General features: G+C 35.5%; 1 protein-coding gene across 10 annotated transcripts in view; it reads right to left on the bottom strand.

Annotated features, from left to right (window-relative positions):
• The window catches only part of PCNX1 (pecanex 1), a 161509-nt gene that overhangs the window by 92932 nt on the left and 53932 nt on the right, over positions 1–14645 (bottom strand). For 6 of the 10 annotated variants that reach the window (XM_026008502.2, XM_026008504.2, XM_026008503.2 and 3 more), the window contains exon 6: positions 7895–9601. In XM_026008502.2, the coding sequence (XP_025864287.2) occupies positions 7895–9601 (1707 nt within the window). Of the gene's footprint in view, positions 1–3234; positions 3286–7894; positions 9602–14645 lie in introns of all 10 variants that reach the window. The other 4 variants (XM_072761860.1, XM_072761856.1, XM_072761859.1 and 1 more) reach the window with 1 other exon arrangement.

Genomic DNA, 14645 nt, shown 5'->3' with positions numbered 1-14645 from the left:
AGGTTACTTGTGATGCAAAAGCTCACGTATGCAAAAATTACATATGGCCTGTGAGAACAAATGATCATTAAACCTGGTCATCTAGACCTGTGCTGTCCAACATGGTAGCTACTAGTCATGTGTGGCTATTTAATTAAAACTTAATTGTAAAACTTAATTAAAATTCAATAAAATTAAAAATTCAGTTTATCAGATTCATGAACTACATTGCGAGTGCTCAATAAACTACATATCTAGTGGCTACCATTATTGGGGCAATACAGAGTATTTCTATCATCATAGGAAGTTCTACTGGACAATGCTGATGTAGAAATTCAAGGACATCTTTCTGTCACTACAATCTACAAAGCATACTGTGTGTTTAGCCTACTCCTAACCATTGTCTCCTCAACAGAAGTAAACTGCAACCAGCACTGTTACAAAGGAGAAAACATACTGGCAGAGCAGTCATTGATTAGATAAAGGATAAAACAAAGCAAACAGGCGACTTGCAGGAAGACAAGCAAAACTTAGATGAGTGACTGGTATTCCTGTTAACGGCTTAGACATCAGCAAGGTTAACTCAGGTTATGGAATTTAAAATTACTCTTAAAACTCAAGACATTTTATGAACCTATATTGAAGATTTCTATTTTAGTGTAAGAAACTACTGTTCAAATTTACAGGTCAATTCATTTCATTAAGAAACTTATACATTATCTCCAGTTTTAGATATCTAGTTTAGGTACTTTTATTCTTCACCCAGATATAATGTATGGACAATAATTTAATCCATAAAATGAACTAAAATTACTCTGAAGGATTTGGATAGAAACAATATGTAATCATTGAATATTGAGAATAAAAGGGAAATAGGAACAGTTTTACTATCTTCCTTCTACTGAAGACTTAACGGTGTGAATTTTAAGTAAAAGCCAGTTATTCCATAATAATAAGATGAAAATACAAACTAAGGTGTCCATTTGTAGTCAAAATGTTCTTTGGATACTTCAGAACGAAATTTTTTTTTTTTTAGGCTATTATCACACCATTTACATTTTGTCATCTGGAAAAGAACTACATAATACTACTTACTCTCTTAATCCAATAGTTTTGGAAACATTTCAAGACAAAAGTTTATAATAATCTACTGAACAATGTATTAAAATGGAGTTATGATTACTACCTATGTTGTCCTTATAATATTAGGGGTGTAAATATCTAATGCTAAAAGAATTTTCAATGTTTCGAACTAGGGGTGGTGGAAGGGGAGGAGGGCGGGTGTTGGAGGGGAATGGGTGACGGGCACTGAGGTGGACACTTGACGGGATGAGCACTGGGTGTTTTTCTGTATGTTGGTAAATTGAACACCAATAAAAATTAATTTAAAAAAAAAAAAAGAATTTTCAATGTTTACCAAAGCAACTACTTTAACAGCAGCTAGGATCTCACATTCAACTGAGAACACTATGCCATAGTTTATGATCACAACAAACAAGACTAAACCATACCCCCTGAGGAATATACTACTCATACCAAACATCTCTATTTGGAATAGGATCCAGGAGGGGTCCAATTCTATTAGTGCCAAGGAAAGAAAAGTATCTTTACAGCTTAAAATAAGTTGCTCTAAGCAATTCATAAAAATAATTTGCTGTAAGAAAAGTGTCTTTAACACTTAAAATAATTTGCTGTAAACATAGTCACATAAGTTATAGTCTCTTGATGAAAGTTCACTTCTACAACCCAATTATAACAAACTTTTTGAATCCTTTAACTTTGTAAGAGAAAGAAAACAAAGCACACAAAAAACCTTTGAACTAAAGAACCAGACAGGAGAGAGAAAACACTTTAAAACCTGGTTTTGAAGCTGACATTTTGACATTGCTTAAAACCCAGTATCCTCCTGGCAAAATAATCAAATTAACTAGAATAATAAGAGCATAAAATACAAATAGCGAAAATTTAACACTCTGGGTACAACTAAATTTAAAGCATGTGTAGGTAAAGGAAGAAAAAAATCCACAAACATTTAAATGATTAAAAAAACCTAAATAACAAGAAAGATTTAAAAATACTTTCAAGGACATATATTTTTTGACAATTTTGACTCTTAATTTTTTTAATTTTTAAATTTACGAATCATTTCTTAGTGTTAGAAACTTCAAGAGACTAAATTACAAGCACAACAAGTTTGAGAGAGAACCCTGGATCATTTTTAGCTCTTCACTTTTGAGGAATTAAAACAATCATTCGATTAAGTTTAAACATTTTCTGGGGGCCTAAGGGCAATTCATGCACAAGGCACAGAGATCCTAAGACATTTTAGCTACATGATCTGATCTATTCCTAAAGATCAAATAGAAAACCAAATCCACAATACATACCTCCCACCTCAGAAGGTACTTCCCACTTACCTAAATGAGTTTAGGAAAATTCTCTAAATTCTATACTGAATTGTTTTAGTACAACTCTTTATTTTTATACTGGGGATGCTGAAACCACAGACTATCAGTTCATTTTACTCTGTGAATGAAAACAGGAAGAGTATTAAAGGCAATGAGTACTTTGGGATGGGGGAGTATAAAAGAGCAAAATGTAGGGAGGTAGGAGGTGAGGGTTATCCATATTCTATTTGAAAAATTGGAAAGTTGTAGGTAGGTACAGAAAAAGACACCACATGTAAATCATACAGCTGACTGCTTAGTACCAGGGTTCAAATATAATAAGTTACTGTCTAGTCACTGTATACAGTCGTGACTGGCCTCTGGTGATAGCTCAGTTGCTATTAAATGAATAAAAATTTAGATGAAACTACTCAAGAAAGGTGTTATTTTCAGTGGGAAGTGTTTATTATAGGAAAAAGTTTGGAACGATTGTGAAAATTAAAAATTGGGTTTTGGTACCTCAAACATATTAGAAGCAAATGCTATTATGAAATGAGACTTTAAAGAGAAATGAAAATACAAACAAGCATATATATATATATATGAGAAAAGTATCTTTATACTTATACCCATATATATATACATATACACACACACACACATCTCTCAGAAAAATAAAATATATATGCAGACATCCTGAAATACATGGAAATATTCTTCAAGATAAAAACTATTATATTTAAGAATATAAAGTTACTATATGAAGAAATAAACATTCAAATGATTTTACAAAAAAATTTTTTTTCAAAGATATAGTTTAAGTTTATGCTTGAAACCCATTTGATCTAAATATCTTTCCCCTTCTTACTTTCCATGTCAGCCAAGGATGATGCTAACACCAGCATGCCAAGATTTTGTTCTAAAATAAAAACAAATACTCATCAGTGTCATTTTCTGGGAGGCCAAAGAACACTGAGAATCTACTGCAACATATCGAAGGATTCGTTCTGAATTAAAACAATTTCAAACTGTGAATACATTTTAAAGGACTACTCTACTTTCTGAGTAAGTCAACAAACAACAGCAACCAATGACAAAGGATTAGCTGTGTCTTGAGTCAGAGAGATTTGCACATCCCACTGATATCTTCCAAAATCCCAAACAAATACAGATGGGTAGGCAAAATATTTCAAGAAGTCAAATGATACTCTGGAGTCATGATATACACACAACAGTTCCTAAAAGTTAGTTTCAGGATCACTTACCTGCAGAGGTGTCTCCTAATGTTTTTGATCCTTTGTAAATGGGATGAAAGATACAGACCCCCTCCCAGAAAACTGCATTCAAACTATTTTGCATGTATTTTTAGAGATTCATCTAAGAAGGGGTAATTCATTAGCGAAGAATATATATTTGAAGTGACATCCATCTGAAGAGGGAAATTTCCTTAACAAATCAGTATCTTACTTTTTATAATAAAGTTACAATTTACAGAGTACTTTTACAGATATAACCTCGCTAGAATCTGACAGTTAATGGTGAGACAGACCTAGACAGTCATCATTCCTGTTTTATAACTGAGGAAACTGAGGCCCATATTTAATGACTTCCCAGAGTATCCAGTTAGTAATTAGAGGTGGTATTAAAATGTAACTGATTCCTCATCCAGAACTTTTTTGGTGCTAAGAAAGAGAAATACTGTAATGTCTGCTCCTATGACACAAAATCAGGCATGAGCTGGTTTGGGGAATTCTATAATTCCACATCTTAATTGCCACATCAATAAAATATCTTTTCTTCATCGTGCTTTAAGAGAAGATAATTTTTCCAAGTAAGTGAAGCATCCAAATCTGTTTACTACACTGAATGAGCATCTTTCTCTGTTTTATATGCCTGAGCTTTCTTCTCCATATAAACTAATATAACCTTTCCCTGAATCAGGGTCAGCTGCATATGCATTTGTTACAGCATTGTACTACAATACAGCATTCAGTTATGATCCCACACTGTCCTTTGAACATTATCAAATTAAAAAGACAATTTGCCCCTGCTTTTAATGACCCACCCTATTTGTGTGGTCATTCTAGCTTCTCCTTTCATGTTAGTGCATTCCTGCTGCTGTCGTTACTTCAGCCTTTCTAAGCACCAATCCCTTTCTACTAATTTGTTGCTTCTAACTTGCCATGTGGACTGACGGATCAGAAAATTAATATATTAGAATTTAGAGTCCCTCTAATTAGTAAAGTACAAAAACATTAATTCTTATGTTCTTGCCTATTCAGTGGTATTTCTAAGGTTCAATGATATCTGGGTTCAAATAACTGACCTTCAATTTACACAAATGGCACAAACCCTCATAAATTATTTATTGAGATTTGGTTTTTCTTTGAATAAAGTTAATATTCCCTTGACAAAAGATTATCTTTGGTTCCCAACACAAAAGTAATAATAATAGGATCCTATTACATGCTTATAGAATAGGGGCCCAAACATTATATTTAAAATAATTTTCTTGAACACAAAAACAGAGGTTAAGAAATTCAGAAAAAAATTACAAAGAATAGAGCAAATATAAACCCATCCATTCTGGTTGTTCTTTTTAATCTGTTGATTCATGCAGTAAATTAAGGAAAATGCAAAAGAAAATAGTTTTTTAAAAGTAGGCTACAAAACAAGACACTTTTCTACCATATATAACTATCTGTATTTTTTCCTTTAAATATTAGGAAATATTCAAATTATTGAAGCCATGCTTTACAATTATAAAAGAAAAACTAAATGCAAAAGAGATCAACAAGAGAAAATGCCTTAGTCTGCACCTGAAACTTTTTTCCTGTCAAAACAGGAAAACTGATGAAACCTAATTTTAACTGAAGCACTTGACTATTGGTGAAAAGTCCTATGAAAACAATCACTTGTGACTGAATATCAATAGGTAAGTTATACAACATACTGTTGCCAAAATCAGATTAAAATCCACATTACCAGATTAGATGTTAATGTTTTTCTGTTGGTATTATATAAGAAATTAGGAATACCGATATTCTTACTTTTACTGTTGTCGAGTTTCACAATGGCCTGATTCGAAATCTCTAATATAGGTCTATTTAATCATTTTTTCTTCTACTTTAAGGACAGGATACATTTGAGGAGCATAACAGACTGGTCTATATAATAGAAAGAGTAGCACTATTAAGCATTTCCCACATGCCAGGCAGTGTCTAAGCATGTTATATATAGCAATTCCTTCCATCCCCACAATAACTCTGTGAGATGAGGAGGCTGAGGCTTCAAGAAGAGAAGCAGCTTTCCTACAGTGGAGCCCATACATGTGGGCAAGGGTGTCCAAGTTCATGTCATCATGTTAGATCACCTCTTGTCTTAGAGTATTTGATTTTAGTACTTTAAAGTACACTTTCTAGATTTCATCCTGCCACACTGCCAACATTGTTCAGCTTAAACATAAAACCAAATCGTTGGAAAACTCATCAATACCTCCAAGTTCATGAGAATAAAATCTGTTTACAGTTTATGTATGGCCATATGAATGGTCAAGCAGTATCTTGTTTGGTTGATACATTTTAGGAGTATGGTATGTAAGAACAGCCTAGAAAAATCTCTTCTAAATTTCCAGAAAGGACTGTAGCAATTAATTCTAATATAAACAAATATTTACCAATTACTTGACAGTTTATGTAATTTTTAAAATGAGAACCAAAACATGTCCCCTCTCACTACCTTCAATCTTCCCCAAAGCCCAAAAAAAAAACCCTAATAAATGATAAAAACCAACTCAGTATAAATTCTCCACACATTTAAGCAGTTTAGTTTTCCTCTTATTTCATTCTAAACACAATGAAACTCAAAAACCACCCCTACAATGTTCTTCCTTTGGAAAAAAAAAAGTCATGTTTATTCCATCGAAGTATGTGGAAATTCTGAGTTCGTTATCTGCTTCTTATTAATATTCAAGGACATGTTTTTATTTTTTTAAATACAAGAACACAGAAGATGACAAAACCTGGAATATGGAAAAATAAGGGCTTGTATTTAGTCAAAGATCTGCACCAAGAAATAAATAAAACCTTCTATGTAACTTTTCCTACAAATCAGGACACCTCATATTCCCTGTGGAAAGGAAATGACATTTTAAATACAAAGACATAAGGACTTACTATGGCTCTTGTACATATTTTTTTTAGTATTTAAATTTCCATAGTATTTGGAACAGCAGTATTTTTCTGCCATAGCATGTTCATTCTTAAAGTTTATTTTAATGACATCTTGAAAAATTAAACGATATTTTAAAACCCAATGGTTTCTTCCATGTCGTGAACATTTGTGGTATGATTTGTGTGAGAAATCACTAAAAGCATTTCAAGACTTTTATAAAAAAACAAAATGATAGCTATATCATCAAAGGTTCAAGGGAATCTAATTACTATATTGTCACCAAATGGTGATAATCACTTCAGATATAATTAATTATATTTAAGTGTGATAGAACATTTTCTTCTTTAGGTACTAAAGATCATTTTTTTACATTCCAATTACAAATTAATCTTTATTAGAAACAATACCAAAGGAAATAAGAGAATATTTACAAGATATAAGTTTGAATATAGGGAATGGGGCAGCGGATTAAAAAAAAAAGCTCATGATGGCACCAACAGAAGATGCCAGAACTCTTTCAATCCTCTCAAGAACCAGATTCCATAATAAGCACAACAGAATAAATTTACTATTCTGGGTAGGAGAAAACAGCAAAAAACAGCTCTGAAATAAATAAAATAGCCAAAACACACTGACAACATAAAATCACCCACTAAATTTCACACAATTTCCCATACATCTCAAATAAATAAACTATTACTTTAAACAAAACACCATCACTGTTTCATAGGGAGTATCATGTATCCACGGATGGACACTAAATGCCAACATAAACTACAAACATCAATCTAATAAACTTTAAGTGTGAAGCTAAAAGAAAAAAAAAAAGTTAATGCCTGATACTTGAGTAAGCAAGGAAAAAAACCAAAGAGACAAAAAAGAAGCACAAGTTTTCAAAGCGTGTAGTCAGAGATAAAGTAATATTTGGAAAAATCTTATATTACAGATTAAGTGATCTAATTCTGAAGGCTCAGTGGCACATGCCACATACGAGATGACTATAAATGGTTTGTGACCTAATAAATTTCTACATTTTGTTGTCACTACTGTTGTACAAGGCAAGAAGAGAATGGATTTTTATTATTCCTGGTAAAACATTAGGTGGTGGCAATTGACTTAGGAAAACTCCAGGCCAAGAAAAAATTGATATATTCAAATAATACACCTGAAAAAAAACTTTCTTAGTGTGCAGACCAAAACCTTTTCTGAGACTACCATCTCCTTCTACACGGAAGAAAGTTTATTTTCTTAACATCATGGAAGGAGGGGTAGTAGCACAAAGCATATATGAGTAAGTACTACTCTAATCAAGAAGAATGGATTGAAGAGGAAACCTCTTCCTATAATTTACTTACCTCCACTGCCTGCATCTTGCTCTTCACCTTCAGGAAATGCCACCTGGCTTGGCAAGCTATTCCTAGACCGAGTGACTGTCTCTAACTGGGAAGCCCGGCCCAATAAAGATAGCTCATCTAGCACCTCTCCCTCTTTGGCCTCAAGATCTGATTTTGAAGTGGTTAAAGGTTTTATACTTTCGGGCGCCATCAGCCTATTGGAGTCATTCAAACAAGCCACTGTGCCACTGTCCAGGCTCAACACCCGGGCCCGAGTCTTGGCACTATTTGTGCTGGAAGTCCGACGTGTTGTCCGCTTTTTGCCAGTTCCTTCAGGACCCAAATGGGCTTTGTGTACATGCTCAGAGTCAGTGCCCCTTTCTTTAGGGACATGTTTGGTCTTTAGGGCACTGTATCTGCCCTCAGGAGACTGACACGAATGAGAAGTGGTGCTAGAAGAGCTATCACTGCTGAACTGGTGGGCAGACTGAACACTTGATGCTCTACTCAAGTCACTTTGGTCGCTAGAGTCCTCATCGTGACAGAATATAGCACTATGTGGCTTTGTACCAGCAACACCTCGAAAGGAAACATAGTCCCTATGCCGGCTTGAATCAAAACTGCTGGCCCGCTTTTTTCCTGTCCGTCTCCGGCCCGACTTATGGGCAGAGGCTGTTCGGTGGATCAAGCTAGAGGATTTAGGTCGTACGTCCCCTTCCTTCTGTTTGCCACCACCCTCTTTCCCAACTTTGGAGTCCATTGAAACAGCTGGCTTATCACTCTGCTCCTCTTTGTTTTCAGCAGTTTTGCCAAGTGGTCCGTCCCCCTGTGAAGTAAACTCATTTGCATGGGGGTTTTTATTGGCTTCTTCAGATGCAGAGGTGCTGAGCCGTCTCTGATTGTGCATATCATCAGAGGTACTGGAATCCTTGGCCTCTTGAACTCCACTATTTGTACTCACTTCCAAGGCAGTCTTTTCACTGCTAGTCCTTTTGTCACTGGTACAGTTACTCTTGTCTTCGGGGTCAGCACAGCACTCTTTCTTCCTACCACTTTTCTTTCCTACTCTAGGAGACTCCTCATGCTCTGACAAGATGCTCTCTATGTGAGTCGAGCTGGTCTGCTCACTTTTGTAGCTGCTGACGGTACTGTTGGTGTCGCGGTCCGTTCCACTACAATAGCTCTCTGTTGACCCACTACTCCGTGTACTGAGGCTCCTCAGGCTATCCATGCTTTTGTCTGCTTTCAGAGGTTTGCTCTTCCCACTTTTTGTAGGTGGCTGAGAATTACTGCTTTTAAGCTCACCAATGAGCTGAAATTCCCCAGATAAACAAGAATTTTCCACTAAGGATTCTTTGGATCCAGAATGAGGTTTGGAAGATTCTAACTCACTAACTGGATCTAAGCCTCGTCTTTGCTGATAGAGAGGGAAGTCATTCAGTGAAGTGTCCGGAAAAGCCACAGCAGAGCTAGAAGTCCGTGGTACACCTCGTGGCCGGTGATCTTTCCTGTAAGAGTGTGAGTGTAAAGGGACAAGAGAAGCTACTTCTGTGTCACAGGCATTGGACAGAGACTGATCAATGTGGTGGTGATGGCTGTGACTTGGCAAGCTCACTTTGTCACTGAAGTCCCTTGGTAAGTCCTGTCCACAGGAGGATAAGGAAGGCTGAATGGAGATGAAGGAATCATTGGAGACCAGACGAAAGAGCTTCCGATCAGTTGCCAGATCTGTTTCAAACACACATTTGAAAATGTTAACACACATCTATCATCTGCTTTCCCTACCATTTAACCATCGAAAGAACTCACAGCATACAATAAATCGAGGAAAAACAATTTCCCAAGTAGCTCACTGAATAAAAGTTGGCCTGTCATTCCAAAGAGCTGATTTCTATTTCATAGCTGCACAAAGAAAGCATTCTATTGACAGAATGAACTGAACTTCCAAATCCTCGAATGGCCAAAGAAAAGGTTCCATAGACTATCAACAATAAGAGGCAACATAAGATTATATTTAAAATAGCCCTGGATTTTTTCTTTCTTAAAGATTTTATTAGAAGTAATCTCTCCAGGGGGCACCTGGATGGCTCAGTTGATTAAGTGTCGATCTTTAGCTTGGGTCATGATCCCAGGGTCCTGGGATGGAGCCCTACATTGGGCTCCCTGCTCCCTGGGGAGTCTGCTTCTCCCCCTGACATCCCTCAACTCCTTGCTTGTGCTCTTTTTTCATTCATTCTCTCTCTCAAATAAATAAATAAAATCTTTAAAGAAAGACAGACAACTGAACAGTCCCCCAAGAAGACCTGATAAGATCTTGTTATTCACAATGACCGAAAGATTAAAATAGTTGTGGAGCAAAATACTGCATTTTCTCTTTCATCATTGATGCAACAATTACAAAATGCCTCATGAAAAACTACATTATCCTTATATATCTATAAGACTATTCCTTTAACTCTCAACTTAAGGCAGTGATTAGTGACTTGAATTACTGTATGTACTATGTATACAGATATAAATAAATCCACCTACCTATCTACATTGGTAATTTATCATGAAATACAGCTTGGCAACTGAACTGCATAATAGCTGACTTTGTATATACTTTTTGACAGACAAGGATGGCTGAATTTGCTATTAGTTCAATAAAAAGAAAAGTTACTATCTTATTTATTATAACTGCATAGAAATAATACAATGATAGATTCTGTAGTCAAGCAAGACTCTTCCGAGGAGAATCTCAATAATAAAAGTATATCTTTCTCCCAAAGATTAATATACAATAAAAATGAATTATTAAAACTGTGTGTGTAACTTTTTAAAAATCTAAATCTGGACTAAATTTAAATAATTAAAAACTGAGAAACAGACTCTAGAATGTACCACATAAATGATTTATAAATGACCTATCAGGCTCTATCTTATGTTTTAAAGTCTTCAATTTTATAAGTAAAATACATGTTCTTTATCATTTCCAAAACAGCTGCCACTGTATTTAGTTCTTAGATCTCTAAATACCAAAATTTAAAATTTAGCATTGTATTTACTTTTTGTAGTATTAAATTGTAAAGCTATTTCTAAAAACTCTATAACCTTCATAAAAATTATGAAAAGTGTGATATTCAAATTTCAAAGTCATGAATTTTATAGAACTTAACTGAACAAGTAGCTAAAAACCACTAATTCTAACACACAAGACTTTTTTTAAAAAATGCTAATAATCAAAACTGATTCCCTTCTAAGACATTAATAAACCAGAAACTAAGTTTTTCATTTAAAAAGACATACCCAAAATAACTTTAATATATGTACTTTACTCAATGTTGCTAAATATACCATAAAGATTTAATCATGTCAGGAAGAACCTTAGGTGGTTTTAGGAAATTTTCAAGTAACTATGCTTGCTTAGACATTTTTCTTACTGATAACAATGTCAAAGAGGCTCAAATCAACACAGAGATACTATTTTTTCATCCAATTAAACTTCTTTTTTCAATGACTGCTACCAGTGATTAGGATAAGAAACGCATGTTCATCATGGTACAAACTGGTGTAACTTCTATAAAGCAATCTAACAATATGGCCACAAGCCTTCCAAAAGTATACTCACTCATGATCAGTAATCTATTTTTAGAAATTGCTGCTAAAGGATAAAATCAGGTATATACATAAGGTTTTAGCAAAAAATTGTTCATTTCAGGTTATTAGAAAACTTCTTAAAACCTAAAGTTTTAAGTATGAGAATGTCCAAAAAAAAAAGATTGAATAAATTATCTATTAAAATATCACAAAGGTACTAAAAATGTTTTCAAAGATTACATATGAGAAAATACTTAAGTGAAAATGACAGTACTATATAAGATGTATGGTTCCAATCTATAAGAGTTAAAAAGAATATTAAGAGTATATTTGCATATGTTTGTAGGAATATTAAAAGCAATATATTTTGCTATAAAAATTAATAAAATCCTGACATGCTACAACACGCTAAGGAAGCCAGACACAAAAAGTCACATATTCTATAATCCCGTTTATATGGAATATCCAGAGTAGGCAAATGCATAGAAACAGAAAATAGATCAGTGGTTGCCAGGGGTTGGGGGAAGAAGAAATGGGGAGTGTAATGGGTATGGGTTTCTTGTTGGGGTGATAAAAATCTTCTGGAATTGGACAGTGGTGATGAGTGCACAACTGTGTAAAATTACAAAGAAAAAAAAACCCACTGAGTTGTACACTTTAGAAGAGTGAATTTTACAGTACATGAATTATAGCACAATACAAAAATAATTTTAAAAAGTGATACACCAAAAAAACCAAGTTATTTCAGTGCCAAAAGTATGAATTATTTTCCTCAAATTAACCATCTTTTCTAAAATTAACATATGTTCCTTTCATAAACAAAAACAAAAACCACATTTTCCTCCTCTCTTCTGGATCATCTCCATCAATTACAAAAAACAAGCTGTTCTCTTATGCATTCTTACAAAATCCAAATCTCTCCTTTATCCTCACTTTCCCTGCTGATTTTCACACCTTGCATCTCTGATCCCCTTTACACAAATTTACCAAGAATAGTCTGTATTCACTCTCTTCAGCTCTCCTCCTCTAATTCTGATCCCCATCATGAATATGCTCATCAAAGTCACCCACAACCTCTGCCCTGCTAATCCCATGGTCAAGTCGTATCACCTGGTCTATGACCAACGTTTGACAAAGCTGAGCACTGCACTTTCCTTGAAAAACTGGGATATAACACTCTAGGTCGTCTGCGCCCTACCTGGTGTTCCTACTCAGTCTCCTGCACCTATTAAACTGAAGTGGTTCAAAGTTCAATCCTAGCAGCTTCTCATTTTTACATCTACACTCCCTCTTTTCTCTCATCCAGTATTCTGGTCCCATGATAACTAAAATTCAGAAATACTTGTATCTAGGTTCCTCCATCTTTTACCCAGCCCCCACACTCATATGGGAATAGGCTGAAGTACTGATTTTGCGTAGGGAAGACATGAGTGCAACTGGAGAGGGAAATGATAGATAGTCCCTTCTTAAAAGTAAAAAAGCAGAGCACACATCCCTACATCGTTGGTTCACTCTCAATCACTCTGAATCATGTTGATACAAAGATGAGTGCCAACTAATCACTAACTGCCTGCCAATCAAGTAAAATATCACTGTCCAGTAAACCCAAACCAGCCAGAGGACCCCAAGAGCCCTAACTGATAATGAAGCGAGAATGAGCATCTGCCACTAGGTGGTGCCAAATCATAGCCACGACCAACAAATTTGGATCAGGGCAGCCAGGACACCTAGCAAGGACACCTAACCTAGGCTAACCATGCAGGCTTGCCCACTTAGTTTATGAACTTCATCATAAGCCAACCCACAGCTGACATGACTAGAGACTAGATTTTTTTGGTATTTATACACTGAAAACTCCTAAATTTAACACCTCAACCCAGACTTCTTACCTGAAATCCAGACTTACCTAATTATCTACTAATTATTGCTACTTAGAAGTCCAACAGCATCTCATACTGATGCTCAAAACTGAACTCCCTATCTTACCCTCCTCCCTGCTCTCCCTGCTCCTAAATCTGCTCCTTCTCAGTTTTCCCTCTTCCCATCCTCCCCATCACTTAACCCAAAACCTTTCAGTAATCCATGAGTACTATTTCTCTCACATAATATATCCAAAGCCATCAACATCAACATAGCCTCTCATTGATTATCTTCTATCCACAGACTACTTCTTCTGCCCTGATCTGTGCCCTGTATTATTGCAATCATCTGCTAACTGAGCTTACTGCTTCAGCCTTTGCCCCTTTTAATCTCAACATAGAAGCTACAGTGATTCTATAAAACTGTAATTGAGATCATGACACTCTTTCTGCTCAAATCCCTTTAGCAATTCCTCATCTGACTGGCAATTAAAACTATGATCTTTTTTTAAAAAAAATATTTATTTATTTATTCATGAGAGACAGAGAGAGAGAGAGAGAGGGGCAGAGATGTAGGCAGAGGGAGAAGCAGGCTCCATGCAGGAAGCCCAATGTGGGACTTGATCCCAGGAATCTGGGATTATGCCCTGAGCCAAAGGCAGACGCTCAACCACTGAGCCACCCAGGCATCCCAATGACCTTTCTTTAAAAAAAAAAAAATCTATTTGAGAAAGAGAGGGTGCAAAGGAGAGGCAGAAGCAGGCTCCCAGGATGAAGACCTGAGCTGAAGGCAGATGCCCAACCAACTGAGCCACCCAGGCACCCCAAACCACAATCTTTAAAATGGTTTACAAAACTATACGATTTGTCCCCTCACTTACTTCACATCAACCACACTATTTTTCAAATCTGACAGGCATATTATTACATTAAGACTTTTGCCAATAGTATTACTTCTACTTAGAGGCAGCCTCTCTCCCCACCCCCTTGAATATCCTGATAGCTCACTTCTTCACCTTCTTCAGGTCTTTGCTTTCAGCAAGGTTTTCCTCCCTTGACCACTCTATTTAAACTTAAACACTCCCCAGCCCCCACCATTCCCTATCTTCTGTCCCTTCTATTGCATATATATTTGATTTATACTGGTATGATTCCATACCAGTAGTATGGAAGCCACATAAAGATAGAATTTTTTGATTGTTCACTGATTTATTTCCGGTACTCAGAATGGTGCTCAGACCATATAATGAGTACTAAATAATATCTGTTAATTGTTAACTATGTTATCTATGTGTTAAATGTTATCATATTAAAATGATAGAAGTTCCTAAACT

This window comes from Vulpes vulpes, chromosome 6 (genome assembly GCF_048418805.1).
Source record: "Vulpes vulpes isolate BD-2025 chromosome 6, VulVul3, whole genome shotgun sequence".
Classification (NCBI taxonomy): domain Eukaryota; kingdom Metazoa; phylum Chordata; class Mammalia; order Carnivora; family Canidae; genus Vulpes; species Vulpes vulpes.
Note: the sequence above shows the minus strand (reverse complement) of the source record. Positions and strands in the feature narration are given on the sequence as shown.